The sequence below is a fragment of the Haliotis rubra genome, unplaced genomic scaffold (genome assembly GCF_003918875.1).
Source record: "Haliotis rubra isolate DU_JTF1 unplaced genomic scaffold, ASM391887v1 Scf909, whole genome shotgun sequence".
Taxonomy (NCBI): Eukaryota; Metazoa; Mollusca; class Gastropoda; order Lepetellida; family Haliotidae; genus Haliotis; species Haliotis rubra.
This window is the reverse complement of record NW_025767645.1, coordinates 307,737-335,450: the sequence shown is the minus strand read 5'-3', so window position 1 is coordinate 335,450 and position 27,714 is coordinate 307,737. Positions and strand designations below refer to the sequence as shown.

Genomic DNA, 27,714 nt, shown 5'->3' with positions numbered 1-27,714 from the left:
CCCCATACAGTACACAGTCTCACACCACCCACACAGTACACAGTCGGTCTCAGGTACCCCATTCAGTACAGTCTCACACCACCCACACAGTACACAGTGGGTCTCACGTACCCCATATACTACACAGTCTCACACCGCGCACACAGTACACAGTGGGTCTCACACCACGCACACAGTACAAAGTAAGTCTCACGTACCCCACACAGTATAGTCTCACATCACCCACACAGTACACAGTGGGTCTCACACCACCCACACAGTACAAAGTAAGTCTCACGTACCCCACACAGTATAGTCTCACATCACCCACACAGTACACAGTGGGTCTCACGTACCCCATACACTACACAGTGTCACACCACCCACACAATACACAGTGGGTCTCACACCACCCACACAGTACAAAGTAAGTCTCACGTACCCCACACAGTAAAGTCTCACACCACGCACACAGTACACAGTGGGTCTCAGGTACCCCATACAGTACACAGTCTCACATCACCCACACAGTACACAGTGATTCTCACGTACCTCATACACTACAAAATCTCACACCAACCACACAGTACACAGTGGGTCTCAAACCAACCACACAGTACACAGTCTCACACCACCTACACAGTACAAAGTAAGTCTCACGTACCCCACACAGTAAAGTCTCACACCACGCACACAGTACACAGTGGGTCTCATGTACCCCATACAGTACACAGTCTCACACCACCCACACAGTACACAGTGAATCTCACGTACCTCATACAGTACACAGTCACTCACACACCCCACACAGTACACAGTGGTTCTCACGTACCCCACACAGAGTGGTTCAACACACCCCACACAGTACAGAGTGGTTCACACAGTACCACAGTACACAGTGGTCCTCACACACCCTACACAGTACACAGTGGTCTCACACACCCACACACAGTACACAGTGAATCTCACGTACCCTATACAGTACACAGTCACACTCACCACCCCACACAGTACAAAGTAAGTTCCTTTCACTGTACCCCATACAGTACACAGTTTCAAACCACCCACCCCATACAGTACACAGTGAATCTCACATCACCTCTATACAGTACACAGTGTCACACCATCCACACAGTACAAAGTAAGTCCCAATGTAACCCATACAGTACACACAGTCTCACACCACCCCACACAGTACACAGTGGGTCTCACTGCACCCTATCTCAGTACAGTCTCACACCACCCCACACAGTACACAGTGGTTCTCACACACCCCATAAACATAGTACAGTGGTTCTCACACCACCCACACAGTACACAGTGGTTCTCTCACACACCCACATACAGTACACAGTGGTTCTCACACACCCACCACACAGTACACAGTGGGTCTCACACCACCCACACAGTACACAGTGGTTCTCACACACCCACACAGTAAGTCTCACACACCCCACACAGTACAGAGTCTCACATCACCCACACAGTACAACAGTGGTTCTCACGTACTCCCATACACCTACACCCTATACAGTGTCACACTACTCCATACAATACACAGTGGTTCTCACACATCACCCACACAGTACAAAGTAAGTCCTCACGTACCCCACACAGTACACAGTCTCTCACACACCTCAACACAGTACACAGTGGTTCTCACACACCCCATACAGTGCACAGCAGTCTCACACACCCACACACAGTACACAGTGGTTCTCACACACCCCATACAGTACAGAGTGGTCACACCAACCACACAGTACACAGTGTGGTTCTCACACACCAAATCCACACAGTACACAGTCTTCACACCACCTACACAGTACAAAGTGGTTCTCACACACCCCACACAGTAAAGTCTCACACACTCAGTCACACAGTACACAGTGGGTCTCATACCCCATACAGTACACAGTGGTTCTCACACCACCCACACAGTACAAAAGTAAGTTCCCACACGTACCCTCATACAGTACACAGTCTCACACCACCCACACAGTACAAAGTGGTTCCCACACACCCCATACAGTACACAGTGGTTCCTCACCACCCACACAGTACACAGTGGTTCTCACACAACCCATACAGTACACAGTCTCACACCACTCCACACAGTACACAGTGGGTTCCTACGTACCCTATACACTACACAGTCTCACACCACGCACACAGTACACAGTGGGTCTCACACCCACCCACACAGTACAAAGTGGTAAGTCTCACGTACCCCATACAGTACAGTCTCACACCACCCACACAGTACATGTACCAGTGGGTCTCACTACACCCCATATTACTACACAGTACACAGTGTGGTTCACACCACCCACACAGTACACAGTGGGTCTCACACACCCCACACAGTACAACAGTGGGTCTCACGTACCCCACAGTCTCACACTACAGTACACAGTGACTCCACACAGTACCCCATAAAGTATACACACATCAGTCTCACACCACCAACACAGTACACAAAGTAAGTCTCTCACTGTACCCCATACAGTACACACAGTTTCACACCACCCACCCACTGGTACACAGTGGTTCTCACGTACCCCATACAGTACCACAGTGCCACACCATCCACACAGTACAAAGTAATCCTCTACGTAACCCATACAGTACACAGTCTCACACCACCCACACACAGTACAAAGAAAGTCTCGCGTACCCCATACACTACACAGTCTCACACCACCCACACAGTACAAAGTAAGTCTCACGTACCCCATACACTACACAGTCTCACACCACGCACACAGTACACAGTGGGTCTCACACCACCCACACAGTACAAAGTAAGTCTCACGTACCCCACACAGTGCACAGTGGGACTCCGTACATACATACACACAGTCTCACACCACCCACACAGTAAAAAGTAAATCTCACGTACCCCATACAGTACACAGTCTCACACCACCCACACAGTACACAGTGGGTCTCACGTACCCCATTCAGTACAGTCTCACACCACCCACACAGTACACAGTGGGTCTCACGTAACCCATACAGTACACAGTCTCACACCACCCACATAGTAAACAGTGTCAAACAACCCATTCAGTACACAGTGGGTCTCACGTACCCCATACAGTAAACAGTCTCACACCACCCACACAGTACACAGTGGGTCTCACGTACCCCATACAGTACACAGTCTCACACCACGCACACAGTACACAGTGGGTCTCAAGTACCCCATACAATACACAGTCTCACACCACGCACAGAGTACACAGTGAATCTCACGTACCCCATACAGTACACAGTCTCACACAACCCACACGGTACGAAGTAAGTCTCACGTACCCCACACAGTACACAGTCTCACACCACGCATAGAGTACACAGTGGGTCTCACGTACCCCATACAGTACACAGTCTCACACCACCCACACAGTACACAGTGGGTCTCACGTACCCCATACAGTACACAGTCTCACACCACACATAGAGTACACAGTGGGTCTCACGTACCCCATACAGTACACAGACTCACACCACCCACACAGTACACAGTGGGTCTCACGTACCCCATACAGTACACAGTCTCACACCACCCACACAGTACACAGTGGGTCTCACGTACCCCATACAGTACACAGTCTCACACCACCCACACAGTACACAGTGGGTCTCACGTACCCCATACAGTACACAGTCTCACACCACACACACAGTACAAAGTAAGTCTCTACGTACCCCATACAGTACACAGTCTCACACCACCACATACAGTACACAGTGAATCTCACGTAGTACAGTACACACAGTCTCACACCACACACACAGTACAAAGTAAGTCTCACGTACCTTATACACAGTACACAGTCTCGAACCACTCACAGTACACACAGTGAATCTCACGTACATTACACAGTACACCGCGCATACAGTGGGTCACACCTCACACCACACACACAGTACACAGTGAATCTCTACGCACCCCATACAGTACACAGTCTCACACCACCCACACAGTACACAGTGGGTCTCACGTACCCCATACAGTACACAGTCTCACACCACCCACGTAATAGTACACATACAGTGGGTCTCACGTACCCCCTCACGTACAGTACACAGTACCACCTCACACCAAGCACACAGTACACAGTGACATCTACAGCACAATCTCACTGCACCCACAGTACACAGTCTCCACACACCACCCACACACAGTACACAGTGGGTCTCACGTACCCCATACACAATACACAGTCTCACACCAAGCACAGTACACAGTGGGTCTCACACACCACCCAGTCCTTCTCACACAGTACAAAGTAAGTCTCACGTGTAACCCATACATGGTACATAGCAGTCTCACACCACCCACATTAGTACACAGTGGGTCTCACGCACCCCATACAGTACACAGTCTCACACCACGCACACAGTACACAGTGGGTCTCACACCACCCCTCACAGTACAAAGTAAGTCTCACGTACCCTATACAGTAGAGTCTCACACCACTTCACACACAGTACACAGTGGGTCTCACGTACCCCATACACTACACAGTCTCACACCACGCACACAGTACACAGTGAGTCTCACACCACCCACACAGTACAAAGTAAGTCTCACGTACCCCACACAGTACACAGTGGGACTCACGTACTCCATACGGTACACAGTCTCACACCACCCACACAGTACAAAGTAAGTCTCACGTACCCCATACAGTACACAGTCTCACACCACGCACACAGTACACAGTGAATCTCACGTACCCCATACAGTACACAGTGTCACACCACGCACACAGTACACAGACTCACACCACCCACACAGTACAAAGTAAGTCTCACGTACCCCATACAGTACACAGTCTCACACCACCCACACAGTACACAGTGTGTCTCACGTACCCCATTCAGTACAGTCTCACACCACCCACTCAGTACACAGTGGGTCTCACGTACCCCATACAGTACACAGTTTCACACCACCCACATAGTAAACAGTGTCACACAACCCACACGGTACACAGGGTGAATCTCCTGTACCCCATACAGTATACAGTCCCACACCACCTAATACAGTACACAGTTGGTCTCACGTACCCCATACAGTACACAGTCTCACACCACGCACACACGCAGTACTCAGTGAATCTCACGTACACCATACAGTACACAGTCTCACATCACCACCTCACACGGTACGATGTAAGTCTCACGTACCCCACACAGTAAACAGTCTCACACCACACACAGAGTACACAGTGCATCTCACGTACCCCATACAGTACACAGTGTCTCACACCACGCACACAGTACACAGTGGGTCTCACGTACCCCATACAGTACACACAGTGTCACACCACCCACACAGTACAGTGAAGTCAGTGGGTCTCACGTACCCCATTCAGTACAGTCTCACACCACCCACACAGTACACAGTGACTCACGTACCCCATACAGTACAGTAAGCCACACACCACCCACATAGTAAACAGTGTCACACAACCCACACAGTACACAATGTGGGTCTCACGTACCCCATACAGTACACAGTCTCACACACCACGCACACAGTACTCAGTGAATCTCACGTACCCCATACATTACACAGTCTCACACAACACCACACACGGTACAGATGTAAGTCTCACGTACCCCACCCAGTACACAGTCTCACACCACCCACACAGTACAAAGTAAGTCTCACGTACCCCACACAGTACAGTCTCACACCACCCACACAGTACACAGTGGGTCTCACGTTCCCCATAAAGTACACAGTCTCACACCACCCACACAGTACAAAGTGAATCTCACGTACCCCATACAGTACACAGTCTCACACCACCCACACAGTACAAAGTAAGTCTCACGTAACCCATACAGTACACAGTCTCACACCACCCACACAGTACACAGTGGGTCTCACGTACCCCATACAGTACACAGTCTCACACCACCCACACAGTACACAGTGGGTCTCACGTACCCCATACAGTACACAGTCTCACACCACCCACACAGTACGCAGTGGGTCTCACGTACCCCATACAGTACACAGTCTCACACCACCCACACAGTACACAGTGGGTCTCACGCACCCCATACAGTACACAGTCTCACACCACGCACACAGTACACAGTGAATCTCACGGTACCCCATACAGTACACAGTCTCACACCACCCACACAGTACAAAGTAAGTCTCACGTACCCCATACAGTACACAGTCTCACACCACCTACACAGTACACAGTGAATCTCACTGTACCCCATACAGTACACAGTCTCACACCACCCACACAGTACACAGTGGGTCTCTACGTACCCAATAGAGTACACAGTCTTACACCACCGTACACAGTACACAGTGGGTCTCACGTACCCCATAGAATACACAGTCTCACACCACCCACCCAGTACACAGTGGGTCTCACGTACCCCATACAGTACACAGTCTCACACCACCCACACAGTACACAGTGGGTCTCACGTACCCCTATACAGTACACAGTCTCACACCCACCCACACAGTACAAAGTAAGTCTCACGTAACCCCATACAGTACACAGTCTCACACCACCCACACAGTACACAAGTGAGTCTCACGTACCCCATACAGTACACAGTCTCACACCACCCACACACAGTACAGTGAGTCTCACGTACCCCATACAGTACACATAGTCTCACACCACCCACACAGTACACAGTGGGTCTCACGTACCCCATACAGTACACAGTCTCACACCACCCACACAGTACACAGTGAGTCTCACGTACCCCATACACTACACAGTCTCACACCACCCACACAGTACACAGTGAATGTCACGTACCCCATACAGTACACAGTCTCACACCACCCGAACCGTACAAAGTAAGTCTCACGTACCCCATACAGTACACAATCTCACACCACCCACACAGTACAAAGTAACTCACGTACCATACATAGTACACAGTCTCACACCACCCACACGGTACACAGTGAATCTCACGTACCCCATACAGTTCAAGAGTCACACCACCCAGATAGTACACAGTGTCACACAACCCACACAGTACACAGTGGGTCTCACGTACCCCCATACAGTACACAGTGTCACACAACCCACATACAGTACACAGTGGGTCTCACGTACCCCATACACTACACAGTCTCACACCACGTGCACACAGTACAGAGTGGGTCTCACTGTACCAGCACACAGACTCACACCACACACAGTACACAGTGTCACACACTACACACAGTACAAGGTGGGTCTCACGTACCCCATACAGTACACAGACTCACACCACCCACACAGTACACAGTGTCACACCACCCACACAGTACACAGTGGGTCTCACGTGCCCCATACAGTACACAAAGTGTCACACCACCCACACAGTACACAGTCTCACACCACCCACACAGTACACACAGTGGGTCTCACGTACCCCATACACTACACACAGTCTCACACCACCCACACATTGTACACAGTGGGTCTCACGTACCCCATACAGTACACAGTCTCACACCACCCACACAGTACACAGTGGGTCTCACGTGTACCCCATACAGTACACAGTCTCACACCACCTACGCAGTACAAAGTCTCACATATCCAACACAGTACACAGTCTCACACCACCCACACAGTACACAGTGTCACAGAACCCACAAAGTTACACAGTGTCACACAAACCACACAGTACACAGTGGGTCTCACGTACCCTATACAGTACACAGTCTCACACAACCCACATAACACACAGTGTCACACCACCCACACAGTACACAGTATCACTTAACCTACATAGTCCACAGTGGATGTCACACCACCCACACAGTACACAGTGGGTCTCACACCACCCACACAGTACAAAGTAAGTCTCACGTAACCCATACGGTACACAGTCTCACACCACCCACACAGTACACAGTGGGTCTCACGTACCCCATACAGTACACAGTCTCACACCACGCACACAGTACACAGTGGGTCTCACACCACCCTCACAGTACAAAGTAAGTCTCACGTACCCCATACAGTAGAGTCTCACACCACCCACACAGTACACAGTGGGTCTCACGTACCCCATACACTACACAGTCTCACACCACGCACACAGTACACAGTGAGTCTCACACCACCCACACAGTACAAAGTAAGTCTCACGTACCCCACACAGTACACAGTGGGACTCACGTACTCCATACGGTACACAGTCTCACACCACCCACACAGTACAAAGTAAGTCTCACGTACCCCATACAGTACACAGTCTCACACCACGCACACAGTACACAGTGAATCTCACGTACCCCATACAGTACACAGTGTCACACCACGCACACAGTACACAGACTCACACCACCCACACAGTACAAAGTAAGTCTCACGTACCCCATACAGTACACAGTCTCACACCACCCACACAGTACACAGTGGGTCTCACGTACCCCATTCAGTACAGTCTCACACCACCCACTCAGTACACAGTGGGTCTCACGTACCCCATACAGTACACAGTTTCACACCACCCACATAGTAAACAGTGTCACACAACCCACACGGTACAAAGTGAATCTCCCGTACCCCATACAGTATACAGTCCCACACCACCCACGCAGTACACAGTTGGTCTCACGTACCCCATACAGTACACAGTCTCACACCACGCACACAGTACTCAGTGAATCTCACGTACACCATACAGTACACAGTCTCACACTACCCACACGGTACGATGTAAGTCTCACGTACCCCACACAGTAAACAGTCTCACACCACACACAGAGTACACAGTGCATCTCACGTACCCCATACAGTACACAGTCTCACACCACGCACAGAGTACACAGTGGGTCTCACGTACCCCATACAGTACACAGTCTCACACCACCCACACAGTACACAGTGGGTCTCACGTACCCCATTCAGTACAGTCTCACACCACCCACACAGTACACAGTGACTCTCACGTACCCCATACAGTACACAGTTTCACACCACCCACATAGTAAACAGTGTCACACAACCCACACAGTACACAGTGGGTCTCACGTACCCCATACAGTACACAGTCTCACACCACGCACACAGTACTCAGTGAATCTCACGTACCCCATACAGTACACAGTCTCACACAACCCACACGGTACGATGTAAGTCTCACGTACCCCACCCAGTACACAGTCTCACACCACCCACACAGTACAAAGTAAGTCTCACGTACCCCACACAGTACAGTCTCACACCACCCACACAGTACACAGTGGGTCTCACGTACCCCATACAGTACACAGTCTCACACCACCCACACAGTACAAAGTGAATCTCACGTACCCCATACAGTACACAGTCTCACACCACCCACACAGTACAAAGTAAGTCTCACGTAACCCATACAGTACACAGTCTCACACCACCCACACAGTACACAGTGGGTCTCACACACCCCATACAGTACACAGTCTCACACCACCCACACAGTACACAGTGGGTCTCACGTACCCCATACAGTACACAGTCTCACACCACCCACACAGTACACAGTGGGTCTCACGTACCCCATACAGTACACAGTCTCACACCACCCACACAGTACACAGTGGGTCTCACGTACCCCATACATTACACAGTCTCACACCACGCACACAGTACACAGTGAATCTCATGTACCCCATACAGTACACAGTTTCACACCACCCACACAGTACAAAGTAAGTCTCACGTACCCCATACACCACACAGTCTCACACCACCCACACAGTACACAGTGAATCTCACGTACCCCATACAGTATACAGTCCCACACCACCCACACAGTACACAGTGGGTCTCACGTACCCAATACAGTACACAGTCTCACACCACCCACACAGTACACAGTGGGTCTCACGTACCCCATACAGTACACAGTCTCACACCACCCACACAGTACACAGTGGGTCTCACGTACCCCATACAGTACACAGTCTCACACCACCCACACAGTACACAGTGGGTCTCACGTACCCCATACAGTACACAGTCTCACACCACCCACACAGTACAAAGTAAGTCTCACGTACCCTATACAGTACACAGTCTCAGACCACCCACACAGTACAAAGTAAGTCTCACGTACCCTCTACAGTACACAGTCTCACACCACCCACACACAGTACACAGTGAATCTCACGTACCCCATACAGTACACATACTCACACCACCCACACAGTACACAGTGGGTCTCACGTACCCCATACAGTACACAGTCTCACACCACCCACACAGTACACAGTGAGTCTCACGTACCCCATACACTACACAGTCTCACACCACCCACACAGTACACAGTGAATGTCACGTACCCCATACAGTACACAGTCTCACACCACCCACACAGTACAAAGTAAGTCTCACGTACCCCATACAGTACACAATCTCACACCACCCACACAGTACAAAGTAACTCTCACGTACCTCATACAGTACACAGTCTCACACCACCCACACGGTACACAGTGAATCTCACGTACCCCATACAGTTCAAAGAGTCACACCACCCAGACAGTACACAGTGTCACACAACCCACACAGTACACAGTGGGTCTCACGTACCCCATACAGTACACAGTGTCACACAACCCACACAGTACACAGTGGGTCTCACGTACCCCATACACTACACAGTCTCACACCACCCACACAGTACAGAGTGGGTCTCACGTACCCTATACAGCACACAGACTCACACCACGCACACAGTACACAGTGTCACACCACCCACACAGTACACAGTGGGTCTCACGTACCCCATACAGTACACAGACTCACACCACCCACACAGTACACAGTGTCACACCACCCACACAGTACACAGTGGGTCTCACGTGCCCCATACAGTACACAGTGTCACACCACCCACACAGTACACAGTGTCACACCACCCACACAGTACACAGTGGGTCTCACGTACCCCATACACTACACAGTCTCACACCACCCACACAGTACACAGTGGGTCTCACGTACCCCATACAGTACACAGTCTCACACCACCCACACAGTACACAGTGGGTCTCACGTACCCCATACAGTACACAGTCTCACACCACCTACGCAGTACAGTCTCACATATCCAACACAGTACACAGTCTCACACCACCCACACAGTACACAGTGTCACAGAACCCACAAAGTTACACAGTGTCACACAAACCACACAGTACACAGTGGGTCTCACGTACCCTATACAGTACACAGTCTCACACAACCCACATAACACACAGTGTCACACCACCCACACAGTACACAGTGTCACTTAACCTACATAGTCCACAGTGGATGTCACACCACCCACACAGTACACAGTGGGTCTCACACAAACCACAAAGTACACAGTAAGTTTCACAGAACCAACACAGTACACGGTGTCACAGACCCACACAGTACACAGTAGGTCTCACACAACCCACACACTACACAGTAGGTCTCACACCACCCACACAGTACACAGTGTCACAGAACCCACAAAGTTACACAGTGTCACACAAACCACACAGTACACAGTGGGTCTCACGTGCCCTATACAGTACACAGTCTCACAGAACTCACATAACACACAGTGGATGTCACACCACCCACACAGTACACAGTGGGTCTCACACAAACCACAAAGTACACAGTAGGTTTCACAGAACCAACACAGTACACGGTGTCACACAACCCACACAGTACACAGTAGGTCTCACACAACCCACACACTACACAGAGGGTCTCACACAACTCTAATAGTTCACAGTCTCACACAGTCCAAAGAGGATGTTTCTAATCTTACATTTTCCACACACTACACAGTAGGTCTCATAAAACTTGTGCGTGTTATGGGGAACGACAACATTGGGTTTATTTACTCGTTTTCTGAAGAAATAAGGTTCGCCTCGACTTCCATGACCGGGGGACTCAAGTCTGGAGACGTCCTGCCGAGCGCTGTACACAGGTTAGCGTCGTACAGCACGATCGTATTTAGGGTGGGTCCATAATGGCATGGGTGGTTTCACAATGACTGGTCGAGCTGCGTCTCAAGTTGTCCAAGACAGGGCCACAGGTTAATACTATCTCGAAACATAATTGCAACAGTCACGGTGCCATTTGCTAATTTTGCTAATACAATTGGTCTTACGTGTATGGTGGCAATACACAGATCAATGGTGGGATGATATCGCCATGGTATCGCCATGTCAGTTATTGATGCCACGTGTACGCACACCACTGGTGGAGAATGTGTTTCCCCGAGCTGGCATTTTGCTGGTGTCGGGTTATATTAAAACCGTGTACCCGACGGCGAGGCAGTCGTCTTCCTAGCTGCGCGATGGAGGTATCAACAATTATATTCTTCAGTCTGCTGTTGTGTGGTGTGAAAGCCATCCATGCTGATGCCAGTTTGGCAGCCTTGGCTGCACGGGTGCGTCTGGTGGAACGAGAGATCAATTTGTGGAAGCAGGATGCTGTTAATACTGACACTAACCTGATCAACAAGTTTGAAGCGTTGGAGTCATCACTGAAAGAAGAACTGACTGAAAGATTCCTCCCTCTCTTGATAAAGCCTCTCGTCAAACAAGCTATAACCGACATCATGAACGAAGACTACATTGGCAACATTATTACCGGACATGTTCTCAGGGAAGTTCAAAGCGTTAAGGCAAATGTACAATACACAAAGACACAACTCAAAACCTTGGCAGAACAACTGAGACGTGTTGAACGGGATAGAGACACTTACAGAAAGAGTCTTCGAAAACAACATCGCAGATTGACCAAACACATCCGTAAATTACAGATTCAGCTCAATCACACTGTAGCTGACCTGCGTGATGCCAGGACCACGACGTGTCCCTTAACGACAGCAGGTGAGTCTTTCGTCAGATATTAATACAGCTTAATTAACACTATATCTTGATATTCCAACCGGAAGATATGAGAATAACAACATTATTTCGTTTAAATTAAGCCAATGTTTTACAGTCATACTGCATGCACATTCAGTATCTGTCTTCTGCTTTTGAAACAATATGTTGCACGTGCATGTTCAGCGTTTTTATTGTGAAAACGTTCTGGTCCAAATAATCATTTTTGTTTCAAAAGCTGTTTGTAAACTAGTGAACAAGATAACTTATTGTTTATTGTCAACATCATTTAGCGTTCAGAGGACATATTAACGTATTGCTTAGTGGCCATGGTAACATGGGGTTAACGGTCATGTCAGCGTATTGTTTATTGGCCATGTTAACATAGACTTCACGGTACATGTCAGCGTATTGTTTATTGGCCATGTTTACATAGGGTTCACGGTCATGTCAGCGTATTGTTTATTGGCCATGTTAACATAGACTTCACGGTACATGTCAGCGTATTGTTTATTGGCCATGTTCACATAGGGTTCACGGTACATGTCAGCGTATTGTTTATTGGCCATGTTAACATTGGGTTCAAGGGACATGTCAGCGTATTGTTTATTGGCCATGTTAACATAGACTTCACGGTACATGTCAGCGTATTGTTTATTGGCCATGTTCACATAGGGTTCACGGTACATGTCAGCGTATTGTTTATTGGCCATGTTAACATTGGGTTCAAGGGACATGTCAGCGTATTGTTTATTGGCCATGTTAACATTGGGTTCACGGGACATGTCAGCGTATTGTTTATTGGCCATGTTAACATTGGGTTCAAGGGACATGTCAGCGTATTGTTTATTGGCCATGTTAACATAGGGTTCACGGGACATGTCAGCGTATTGTTTATTGGCCATGTTAACATAGGGTTCACGGGACATGTCAGCGTATTGTTTATTGGCCATGTTAACATAGACTTCACGGTACATGTCAGCGTATTGTTTATTGGCCGTGTTAACAAAGACTTCACGGTACATGTCAACGTATTGTTTATTGGCCATGTTAACATAGGGTTCACGGTACATGGCAGCGTAATGTTTACTAGTCATGTTAACATAGACTTCAGGGTACATGTCAACGTATTGTTTATTGGCCATGTTAACATAGGGTTCACGGTACATGTCAGCGTATTGTTTATTGGCCGTGTTAACATAGGGTTCACGGTACATGGCAGCGTATTGTTTATTGGCCGTGTTAACAAAGACTTCACGGTACATGTCAACGTATTGTTTATTGGCCATGTTAACATAGGGTTCACGGTACATGGCAACGTATTGTTTATTGGCCGTGTTAACATAGGGTTCACAGTACATGGCAGCGTATTGTTTATTGGCCGTGTTAACAAAGACTTCACGGTACATGTCAACGTATTGTTTATTGGCCATGTTAACATAGGGTTCACGGTACATGGCAGCGTATTGTTTATTGGCCGTGTTAACAAAGACTTCACGGTACATGTCAACGTATTGTTTATTGGCCGTGTTAACAAAGACTTCACGGTACATGTCAACGTATTGTTTATTGGCCATGTTAACATAGGGTTCACGGTACATGGCAGCGTATTGTTTATTGGCCGTGTTAACAAAGACTTCACGGTACATGTCAACGTATTGTTTATTGGCCATGTTAACATAGGGTTCACGGTACATGTCAACGTAATGTTTACTGGTCATGTTAACACTGGGTTCACAGGACATTTGTCGCTTCTTGTGCCCCTTATCAACATTTTGTTAGCACATCGTAACGTAGAGAACTAAATCAGTCAAACAAGACAGTTAAGATCAGTGAATAACTGAGACAGCACACTGAAACACACTGGATATGAGTTACAATCATAAACATGTGCCGTCGTCTTTGTCGGTTTAGCCTTACAGTGTTCCAGTAAGATCCAGGACCCCGCCCCTCTTATGCAGCTCGAACTGCCCCAACACTGACCCACCACCACCCAGGACTCGAACTCGGTTCATCAGGCTGGCTCATCATTACAATGAAATAGCCACACTTCCCGCTGTCCCCCCTCGCCCTATGTACAAATCCAGTAATGAGGTTGTATATGTGGGGCAAGCGTTACATATCTCATCTTATTATATACCCATGTACAACCCCAGACTCAAAAATCATTTCGTGAAATTTACAGGGAACTGACTAAAACCATGGTACATTGTATTCTGAATAGGCGGACGTGTTATGGATACTGTATATTAACATAAATATCTCGGTATGTATTTCACACGTGGACTGAGTTGAGGAATACATGCAGTCTACACTTAAAATAAACTCAGAAGACCACACATTGTCTTTCAAGGCTATTTTTAGTGTCTAAACTCAGTGTAAGTACGACAATGGTCTTGTTTGACAGAATGATCGCAGCTATTTACATCTAAGCCTCTGGAACCTTATGATATCCACATATGCATTGAAATGGACATTTATTTATATTTTTGTAAATAAATATTAGAAGTTTGAATACAAACAGTCAGTGAATTAGGGAAGTACCCGATATGCTTATACAATTCGTGTCCATGTCATGGCACAGTTAACACGAAGTGTGTTGTAATATGTTACTTTCATCTGATAAAAGCGGAGGCCAAACTTCGGTTGGATAGAAATATTTCCAAACTGAGTTGTTGATCAGGGTGCCGTTCCACTAACCGATCTTAGCCCTACGCCAATCGTAAACCCTAAAATCCCAATCTTAGTGTGACGTTACGATCAGCTTACCGTTCCACTAACCAATCTTACCCAATCTCAGGACCAACTTAGGATCGCTAAAATCAATCATAGAGAAACCAAAGTGGTGGCTTTCATAGTCTATATAAAGAAGAAGAAGAGCGAGCATTTCACCGTGAGCGTCCCCTAATTCTTTACTAACCATGAAATGAATTTGTTAATTCTGTGATGTAAACAAGCACTGCACTGAAGCCTTACAAATGTCAGGCCAGTCGGACCACTGTCGTCATAGGAACACAGCCGAGGGTGTCGGTGTAGTACATTTGTACAACAATATTACAACGTCATGGTTAAGAATAGGGACGGGTCGTGAAGTGAACAATGTTCTGAAACAAAAAGATACAAATATGTTTGATTTCACATGCGCTTATTTGGTAGGGGATTCTAAATTTTAAGGCAGGCAGCGTGTTTTTCAAGACTACTGACTAGACTACATTCTTGATACGTTATCAGATGGTGTGCTTGTGGCGAGGTAGAGGCTAGTTTGTCGTACAGACTGTGAAGCAAATATATCCAAGAAAGCCAACGCAAGTCTAGAAAATGTGGCAAGTCTAGATTTCCTCAGCTTCAGGTCTGAAAATGAAGAAAGTCTCAGGGCTCCTTTTCATTATATTTCATGTATGTTTTACTATGAACATTTTTCAGTAAAATATGTTCATTTCAGAGACTAGTTGTTAGTCTAGGTAGAGGCGTTCAGCCGCACTTGCCCCTGAAACCAAGGTGCTCACTACCCTAATATTTTCCTCGAGGTTTTTTCTCCACGTTTACACGTGGTTCCAAAACTACTTCCTCGCATTTCTCTATCTCTCGCACGAAAGAGTCTCGATCTAAGCTTGTATCGGATCGTAAGATCGGTTAGTGGCACGGGTGTATGTAACTTTTAGCTAAGTGGATTGTAAAATTGGTGTAACTTGCTAAGATTGATCTCCTATAAGATCGGTTAGTGGAACGGCACCGAGTACAAGCAGTCGAGCGCCAAACGTTGCCATGCTCCTAACCTGAAACGTCACAATGACGTCATAGCTGGCACCTTTGCGGCCGTGGTGTCGCCAGTGAAGGCATTTTATAACTAGCAGTGAGATGTGTGGCTCGTACGTTATTGGTGGGTAAGTTCTCAGTTTCTACTTTTAAACTGATTTAGGAAATTAGACGAAATAGTGTAAATCTATATTGTAAAACTGCTGTAAAGAAGTATGAAGGTTACAGGAGTTTTTAAGTTTCATCCTTTGAACTGATAAGATTTACAACAGTCACGGAAGATTTTATGAGATTATCTAAATCCCTCCAGTCAAGCAACGGATGTGTTTCATGTGTATATTCGGACACTTGACGTCATTTCCATAGACTTACATGATATTTCAGTGTAGCATAAATAATTTTCATGAGGTGAGTTCAGAATAGATTTTTCTCAAATTTGACAGAAAAATTTGAAATCATCTCTGCTGTGCGCTCATAATTTCAGTTCAATTCTCCTGACCACTATGTAACTAATGACATCACATTTATCAACTTACTTATAGTTCCACAATGCACAATCCCATAGGCCGCCATGTTAAAGGAAATCACGGCACTGTACACGTGTTGATTAAATTGTTGTCATTCGATAAATAAGCAATGGAAAATTAAACAGATATTATGTGATAGTAGGTACGATGATTCCTCACAAATGTTCAAAATTTGACTTGGATCATACGAAAATTAAATTCATGAAAATTCTTTATGCTACATTAAATTAACATGTTTACAAGTCTATGGAAGTTACGTCAAGTGTCCGAATATAACTGGCCCGGGTCTATATCTTGTGTTCTGCGTCAATGAATAACTGCATTGCATTGAAATACAGTCATTGGACATAAGTATTCGTCATTGTGCATAATTTCTATAGACTTAATTGGGTACACTTACAGAATACCGGATACCTACCAGCCATATTGTTTAGTGTCACGTCACCCTAACCCTAAATCTTACCCTAACCCTTACCCTAACCCTAACCCTAAACCTTACCCTTACCCTAACACTTACCCTAAACCTTATCCTAACCCTTACCCTAACCCTAACCCTAAACCTTACCTAACCCTAACCCTAACCAATAGTAAACTCGCGTGCTGTTAACTTGGTGCTCTCTCTCTCTCCAGCCATGTTGTTTAGTGTCACGTCACCCTAACCCTAAACCTTACCCTAAACCTTACCCTAACACTTACCCTAAACCTTATCCTAACCCTTACCCTAACCCTAACCCTAAACCTTACCCTAACCCTAACCCTAACCAATAGTAAACTCGCGTGCTGTTAACTTGGCGTTGCTAGAAACATCATCTTGAATTTATTTGTCGTTTGATCTTGTTCATATTTTACACGTGTCATGAATCATCTCAGCTGCAGAGACATAATTTCCGTTCCATTTTCCATTCAGTATTTCAAGAATGACTGCACTTTGATTGATGCGTGTCACATGGTTAAGACAATTTTTAACATGGCAGTCTGTGGGGAAAGAATACACAAGGTTGTATATATATGTTGCTCATGTAACTACAATGCGGAAAATACTTGAAGGAACATTACATGGAAATTATGTATCTGTGACCAAGATGATTTCCTAACAACCTGCAAAATTTGACAACCAAATAACGAAAACCGAATTCATGAAAATTATTACAGTTACACTAAATAACATGCAAGTCTATGAGAATTTTGCCGACTGACGAATACTTATGTCCCATGAGTATACATTCCCCCTTCATAGCACACGACCGACAGTATCAGCTGAATGTTTTCATTGAAGGCCTGTAGCTTAGCTCTTTTAACACTGAAACCTTTATGTGGAACACATGTATTTCTGCAACACTTTTAAAAAATGCAGTAGAATGTAGATCATGGAAAGGCAACTATGCTTTTTTCTCGTTATTTCTAATATTGAAACAGACGGAGAGGCCTACCTTTAGAATACAGCACCACAAACTTTAAAAATACGTCATAATACCCTTTTACGTAATGTAATGTGATTTTGTTCGAAAGCACGTTCTCGAATCAATGCCCTATGACACCTGCATGGCAACACGGTTGTCTGGCTCAGCGAGTGCGTATAAGCTCCGCTCACTGGTGTTTCATCTCTACGAGCTATGTCATTGCATAAAGCCAACGATGTTGAGAGTTTCCAGTAGTTGTATACCGGCGGATGCGCAATATTTTGCAAGCACCAGTTTGAAATATTTTTCTTTTTTCACTAATACGCTCATATTTATTTGTATTACGGGCTGCTTGGGTGTTAAGTGTTGTGTATTTGTGAATACAGCACCACAACTTCTCGTGAGGACGATCTCTGCCGTAGGTCACATGTCATTAAGACAAGCAACCAGTTTGTGAGAACCCGTCGGACGCGAACCCGCGACCTTCGGATTGTTAGCTCGACAGCTAACCGACTGAGCTACGTCCACAATGTTGCGCAAAGTGCAAATTTATCGAGTCATTACTGTGACGTCACGGAAATGAACGGAAAGAGTCGAATAGGTCACGGACAATTACGAATGCTACGGGAAGACTTTGTGGTCTCGTGATTTTATTCTTCGGACAATTGCCGAATGGGTCCGATGCCATTTGGCACACTCGTCCCATTCCGTAATCTACAAAATAACGTGAGGCGTGGAATGAGCCGATATGCCTCAAACTGAAAAGGGTTGTTGACGTCAGGTGTCAGACGTAGATTTCACGGTGCATGCATGAATTGCGCGCTTTCATATAAATCGGTGATTTTGTGACAGAAAAGTGATGTAGGGAACACTGTAAGGATAATGTGGATCGCACTAAGGAACGAGGGAGACATGAGCATGTGTAGTGACGGCACGAGGGTGAGTTAGCCTTCGAATCATTACTGAACAAAATTTATGTTGCGTGTGAAATAGGCTTGAGTGCAAATTCCAGGCCAATTTCTATTAGCCCGGACATGTACCTACTATATTGGATTAGGTCCCTTACCCTAAACCCTAAACCCTCAGCCCTAACCCTAACCCCTTAAAATTATCCTAATAAATAAAATGCATTTACCGAACCACCGGACATGTACCTACTATATTGCATTAGGTCCCCAACCCCAACCCTAAACCCTAAACCCTAAGCCCTAAACCCTAAGCTCTAACTCTAATCCTAGCCCCAGCCCTAACCCTAACCCCAATCCCTTGAATTAATCCTAATAAATAGAATGCATTGACCGAACCGGCACAAACACGACTGACGTGTCTAGTGTAATGCATTATTACCGCTTCGAAAAATAAAATACTAATAAAACACTTTCCTATGTAATGGTGCAAATTACCGAATGCAAAAAATATATATGTAAATTTTAAAAAATACAAAATACAAAATACACAAAACATAACACCTCAGCAGCCCGTAATACAAATAAATATGAGCGTATTAGTGAAAAAAGAAAAATATTTCAAACTGGTGCCTGCAAAATATTGCGCATCCGCCGGTAGACAACTACTGGAAACTCTCAACATCGTTGGGCTTATGCAATGACATAGCTCGTAGAGATGAAACACCAGTGAGCGGAGCTTATACGCACTCGCTGAGCCAGACAACCGTGTTGCCATGCAGGCGTCATAGGGTATTGTTTCGAGAACGTGCTTTCGAACAAAATCACATTACATAACGTAAAAGGGTATTATGATGTATTTATAAAGTTTGTGGTGCTGTATTCTGAAGGTAGGCCGTATTTTTTATTTCGAAGCGGTAATAATGCATTACACTAGACACGTCAGTCGTGTTTGTGCCGGTTCTGTCAATGCATTCTATTTATTAGGATTAATTCAAGGCATTAGGGTTAGGGCTAGGCTAGGGCTAGGGCTAGGGTTAGGGTTAGGGTTAGGGTTAGGGTTGGGGTCGGGGACCAAATGCAATATAGAAGGTACATGTCCGGTGGTTCGGTCAATGCATTCTATTTATTAGGATTATTTCAAGGGGTTTGGGTTAGGGTTAGGGCTGAGGGTTTAGGGTTTGGGTTTAGGGTTAGGGTTAGGGACCTAATCCAGTATAGTAGGTACATGTCCGGTGTAATACGTGAGTACCATTTGTTGTTTTTCTTTTTTGCATTTTAATACTTCTTTTTCACACAAAAACGGAAAACCAAAAACGTCGAAAGTACATTATGAAATGGGTTAATGTAGAAATTTTGGGCTAATGGAAATTGGCCTGGAATTTGCACTGAAGCCTCTTTCACACACAACATAAATTTTGTATCCTAAATTAATGATTCGAAGGCTAACTCACCCTCGTGCCGTCACTACACATGCTCATGTCTCCCTCGTTCCTTATTGCGATCCACATTATCCTTACAGTGTTCCCTACATCACTTTTCTGTCACAAAATCACCGATTTATATGAAAGCGCGTCATTCATGCATGCACCGTGAAATCTACGTCTGACATCTGACGTCAACAACCCTTTTCCGTTTGAGGCATATCGGCTCATTCCACGCCACACGTTAATTTGTAGATTACGGAATGGGACGAGTGTGCCAAATGGCATCAGATCCATTCGGCAACTGTCCGTAGAATAAAATCACATGACACCAAGCCTACCCGTAGCATTCGTAATTGTCCGTGACCTAGTCGACTCTTTCCGTTCATTTCCGTGACGTCACAGGAATGACTCGATAAATTTGCACATTGTGCAACAGTGTGGACGTAGCTCAGTCGGTTAGCTGTCGAGCTAACAATCCGAAGGTCGCGGGTTCGCGTCCGACGGGTTCTCACAAACTGGTTGCTTGTCTTAACAAGCACGTGACACGTGACCTACGGCAGCGATCGTCCTCACGAAAAGTTGTGGTGCTGTATTCTAAAGGTGTTAATCACTCGGACAGCCGACATTTCGATCTTTACCACCTCACACTGCCACGTGGTTGTATATCAAAGCACGCTGCTTCCAACAACAAGTACGGTTGTGTCAGCTACAGTGTCCGCCTCAGTTAACAATTGTTTGAGAATTGCACTGCCGGCATAGCTCGATATGCTGACATTTTGTGAATGCTTCACAGAGTTTTCCTGACACAAATTACAACTGTGTTGCACAAACACCGAGGAAAGTTGCCATGCTTCCCTACACATTGCGTGATAAACACTGAAGTTTTAATCTGCTTCACATTAGAATTTACGGAATATTGCCTAAAATACCATGTACACTAAACAGGAAGGGTGGGGTGGGGACATAATGGAAAGGCATTGTGAATTCCAGTCACGATCAATGAAGTCAGACTAAGCAGGTGGTGATTCCATAAAGAGGAATTATGAGTAGGTATAAGTGCAGATGTTTTTGTTTCTTTATCTACTTTTACTTTCAGTGTAATAATGTGAATAATGATGTATGTTTATATAAGAAGTCCCCGTAGAATATACTCGCCCCTAACCTAGCACCAACCCTGGGGGCGAACAGATTCTTTAGTTTCACCGTTAATGTTTATATTTAAAAACAAAATAAAAAAACAATCTATTCAGTTACAACATTTCAACAAAGAGGAGCATTTCAGCTGTTAACACACAGTCAGCGTACAGCTTATTACATTTTCAGATTCAAACTGTAAAATAAATTTAGGAAGTGTTTCTTTTTTTTCCTGCAGAGACACGCGGTCTTTTATGAACAGGTATCTCAATCAAATCAAACCACATATTAATATTTAATACCTCTGCTATAACCGATGTATTTTGAATTTATTCATACATACTATTGAAAGGCAAAACATTTGTGGGAAGAGAAAACTGAGACCAGTAGTTATAATGCTTATGTGCTATGTATAGTTTTCTGACTAAAATATTCCCTGTTTCAGCCTCCACTGACCCGAGACCGAGCAACACGGCTTCTCTAGCGCCAGTGACGACACAAGACCCTGATCCACACGGTTGGTTAGAAAAGCCAGCAGGCAGGAAGCTCAGTCCTTAATTTTCCCTACATTTATCACGCTAATGTATATACCCGTGGAGATTCTGACTTAAGGGTTTAGTCTAACCTATTATATCGATCGACGTTCATGTTGTCAATCACAGGATTTCAAACTGTAAAAACTAAATATGAGAAGTTTTACTTTTTTCCTGCATAGACACGCGGTCTCGATGAATAGTTATCTCATTCAAATTGAACAATATATTTTTGATACTTCTTCCATAACACATGCATTTAGAATTTAATAGCACATAATATTGGAAGGCACAACATATGTGGAAAGGCAAAAACAGAGCCAGGGATTGGATTCAGAAAATGACTAATAATCCAGAAAATGGCCCTTTGTCAAAGTTATCTATCCCAATCCCTGCAGAGGCCAGTAGTTATAATGCTTGTGTGTTATATATAGTTTTGTGAACAACATATTCCCTGTTTCAGCCTCGACTGACCCGAGCCCGAGCACCACGGTTCCACCAACGCCAGTGACCACACACGACTCTGATCCACACGGTAGGTGAGAAACCCAGCAGGCACCCTTATATCTTATTCCCCTAATAAATACCAAACAACATTTGTACTGACATTATCAACTTGTAAAGTTCAACAGGAGCACCTTTAGAATACAGCACCACAACTTCTCGTGAGGACGATCTCTGCCGTAGGTCACATGTCATTAAGACAAGCAACCAGTTTGTGAGAACCCGTCGGACGCGAACCCGCGACCTTCGGATTGTTAGCTCGACAGCTAACCGACTGAGCTACGTCCACATTGTTGCACAAAGTGCAAATTTATCGAGTCATTCCTGTGACGTCACGGAAATGAACGGAAAGAGTCGAATAGGTCACGGACAATTACGAATGCTACGGGTAGACTTGGTGTCACGTGATTTTATTCTTCGGACAATTGCCGAATGGATCCGATGCCATTTGGCACACTCGTCCCATTCCGTAATCTACAAATTAACGTGTGGCGTGGAATGAGCCGATATGCCTCATGCTGAAAAGGGTTGTTGACGTCAGGTGTCAGACGTAGATTTCACGGTGCATGCATGAATTGCGCGCTTTTATATAAATCGGTGATTTTGTGACAGAAAAGTGATGTAGGGAACACTGTAAGGATAATGTGGATCGCACTAAGGAACGAGGGAGACATGAGCATGTGTAGTGACGGCACGAGGGTGAGTTAGCCTTCGAATCATTAATTTAGGATACAAAATTTATGTTGTGTGTGAAAGAGGCTTCAGTGCAAATTCCAGGCCAATTTCCATTAGCCCAAATTTTCTACATTAACCCATTTAATATTGTACTTTCGACGTTTCTGGTTTCCCGATTTTGTGTGAAAAAAAAGTATTAAAATGCAAAAAGGAAAAACAACAAATGGTACGTGTACTCACGTATTACACCGGCCATGTACCTACTATATTGGATTTGGTCCCTAACCCTAACCCTAAACCCTAAACCCTCAGCCCTAACCCTAACCCCTTAAAATTATCCTAATAAATAAAATGCATTTACCGAACCACCGGACATGTACCTACTATATTGCATTAGGTCCCCAACCCCAACCCTAACCCTAACCCCTAACCCCTAAACCCTAAGCCCTAAGCTCTAACTCTAATCCTAGCCCCAGCCCTAACCCTAACCCCAATCCCTTGAATTAATCCTAATAAATAGAATGCATTGACCGAACCGGCACAAACATGACTGACGTGTCTAGTGTAATGCATTATTACCGCTTCGAAAAATAAAATACCAATAAAACACTTTCCTATGTAATGGTGCAAATTACTGAATGCCCAAAATATATATGTAAATTTAAGAAAATAAAAAATACAAAATACACAAAACATAACACCTCAGCAGCCCGTAATACAAATAAATATGAGCGTATTAGTGAAAAAAGAAAAATATTTCAAACTGGTGCTTGCAAAATATTGCGCATCCGCCGGTAGACAACTACTGGAAACTCTCAACATCGTTGGGCTTATGCAATGACATAGCTCGTAGAGATGAAACACCAGTGAGCGGAGCTTATACGCACTCGCTGCGCCAGACAACCGTGTTGCCATGCAGGCATCATAGGGCATTATATTGATTCGAGAACGTGCTTTCGAACAAAATCACATTACATTACGTAAAAGGGTATTATGACGTATTTTTAAAGTTTGTGGTGCTGTATTCTAAAGGTAGGCCGCTACAAATTCTGGTTCTAACAGAAAGTTCTGTATTAAACACACCATCCATAATTCCAGAAACCACAAGTTGACATTCCCGCCATGTTGTATTGTTGTCAGCCATGATGGAATTGTTTAAATGATGTAGCAATGTCCGAGTCACGTATCACATGATGAAGACATTGTAGATGTGTGACACAGATGTCTGATGTACACAGTTTACTTTGTGTTGCAGCGACTCCATCACCAGCAGCAGGCCGCCGCCTCTACTCCGCCAGCGAGGACGGTGACCTGGAGACCGTGAAGCGGATCCTGGCAGCGGGTCACGTGGACATCAACACAAGAGGAGGATCGTGGATCCAGACACCGGTGATGGCGGCAGCAGGGAGGGGACACAGAGATGTGGTGGAGTTCCTGGTGGGTAGAGGGGCTGATGTGTCGCTGGTGGACAGGGACGGTTGGAACGTCCTTCACTGGGCCTGTAGTGGTGGACACCTGGAGACGGTGAAGCTGATCCTGTCACTGAACGTGGTGGACATCAACGCCAGGAACATCTACGGGCAGACAGCGGTCTACAGGGCGAGAAGCGAGGGACATCAGCGAGTGGTGGAGTTCCTCGTGTCACGTGGTGGACACTGAAGTCGGTGTTGGTGTGGACAGTGACGGTGCACATGTCGTTACTGACACTGACGAGGTGTGTGCCGTCCACGTTGTCTTGTGTCACGATTCACGTGATTTCCTTTTACTTTGTGAATATAAATAAAACTTGTTGAAAGTATTTTCAGACATTTTGTCATTTGTTGTGTGTGGAACCTCGCGTGATCAGGTAAGAAAATTGTGAGGTGAGTGTAAACATGAACGGTGAGTGATTGTACGTAAACGTCGCCCGTCTTAACATAATTCTGTGTTAATTTTGTTCTGAGAATATCGCGAATTGTGAAACCGACAACAACAAACTGTTTGTTTACATGTCGCTGCACTCTGTGACCTCAGACTGAGGAGAGGTTCACCCCAGCTGATATGGCGCCATTTGTACAGTGACAGTGACGTCACACTGCTGGTGACGTCACAGGTATACACTGAGGTGCCGGCCGTCTTCTCGGCCAGATAGGACAGAGCGCGGCGCAATGCTGGCATCGTGCCATACAGCACAAACAGTATTTGTCAAATACCATGTGTTGGGTATCGTTTAACAAGGGAAGGATGGACATCTGTAGCTGATTACTACTGAGATTTAACCCTTTTGGTGCCACAGGGAAATGTACCCTTTCTGTAGTGACAAAACACACAATATACAAAATCAAACACATGACAATCATCACCCAAAACATCTCATATTTGTTAACCCTGGATGCCAGAATGACAAACACCTCCCCCACTGCTCTGTTTCCTGATCTAAAATATATTGTTGTTTAGGTAAAGTACAATTGCTGAAATGACCGGTAAGAATTATGTACATGGTAAATCTCGCCATTTTTGGACACATGAAGAGTTCGCCATTCGCGGCATCGTTTACTGTATGTTGTAAAGGTAAATATCGGATATTAACCCGTTGAACTGAATTTGAAAAATAGCCAGTTAGTGGCATATGGTTTGTATCAAGTCGCCAATGACTATACTGAAACCCCGCCTATAACCCTGAAATCGCTTGGACTGTCTCGGGAGCAGGCAAACACACACGCCGAAGTGAGCTCTCCGTTATGTTTGATAGTGTTTACTGAAGCATGTTTCACGTAAGCTGGTCATGATATGTCTATTAGATCACAAATATTTAACACTCAGCTCTCAACACACACCTTCTTGAATTCCTCATACATTTTACAATAAATAATGCCTGATGGTTTTTGTTACTAGTTCAAATAGTTGGATGTCGAGTTTTCTGACACAAGGAATGATCTGACAACGTTATGCATTCAGTATATATCGTGGCTTGACATAACTGACACACGCATAGACGAGGGGCGTAACTCCGCTATGCTTTACATTATGTCATTGTAACTCAAGTCACTTGGAGAGAATTCACTGTTGAGAAGGACACTTTATTTTCGTGAGGTTTCGTTCACGATGAACCAGACTATTCCAATACACACTGTAACCGGATACGTTTTGGTAGTATCACAAATTACAAGAAATGTTGAAAGCGCACAACATGTGAAATCATTACCTCGTGGTTTGTTTTATAGATTTGTTTGCGACGTCGGAAAATAGGAAATTTGTATGTCCATTAGTTAATATATGTACCTCATATAATGTACGTAGATTCTGTAGAGACTTCGGTTTGGCAGCCGTGCTTTCCACAGAACACGAAATGAATTACTTACAACTTAAATAAATGTCCTGAATAGTTGATTGTATATTTTGATTTACCGTAAATGAAACAGAATAGATCAAAACATATGAGCATATTTTCAGGACAGGAGTTTCCTCTGTTCATGATGGTGTTGCTATTTCTCTACAAAAGTAAACAATTAATGATGAAAAAATAGACCCTTTTGTATGGAACTGTCAGAATAATTATGTGAGGTTTGTTCCAAGGAATATTGACTATTGCACACCATATGTACAAAGCACGTGTTGCACTTATGCCTACATTTCATATAACAATTGTGTACAGGTTACAAATTTTAATATTATTATGGTGTACTACACTAACTGTGTCACTTTCGTCTGTAAATATTGTTCAAACAAGCAAAACACTTGCAAAGGATAAAAAACACGTATAACCTATATCCGTGTATGATATGATACTGAATAAGCCTAAATGTAATCATTTTTCATATATACTAGAAAACATTGTCTTTCTCATAATATAGAGGTTGACATCCATAAACCTCTCTGCCTTATGTGTATCGCTTCTGACTGGCCTGAAGGCTAATTGGAGATAATGATAAGCTTCGCGAAAAAAAGTATCTAAAAGATATACACATTATCAAACGCTAAGTAGCTTGACGGTGTGACTGTGTTTACCGACATTTATCTCAAACAA

At 45.1% G+C, this 27,714-nt stretch overlaps 1 protein-coding gene across 2 annotated transcripts; it reads left to right on the top strand.

Moving 5' to 3' along the window:
- The first annotated feature begins 12,275 nt into the window (after window positions 1–12,275).
- Window positions 12,276–25,506, top strand: LOC124264090 (poly [ADP-ribose] polymerase tankyrase-1-like). 2 transcript variants are annotated; one of them, XM_046698813.1, is made up of 4 exons: window positions 12,279–12,850; window positions 22,442–22,513; window positions 22,993–23,064; window positions 24,964–25,506. In XM_046698813.1, exons 1-4 carry the CDS (start codon window positions 12,313–12,315, stop codon window positions 25,365–25,367), a joined length of 1,086 nt encoding a protein of 361 aa, XP_046554769.1. In that variant the 5' UTR covers window positions 12,279–12,312; the 3' UTR covers window positions 25,368–25,506. The 2 variants fall into 2 exon arrangements, with proteins under 2 accessions (XP_046554770.1, XP_046554769.1); XM_046698814.1 differs by lacking the exon at window positions 22,993–23,064 and having other exon boundaries at window positions 12,276–12,850.
- The last annotated feature ends 2,208 nt before the right edge of the window (window positions 25,507–27,714 follow it).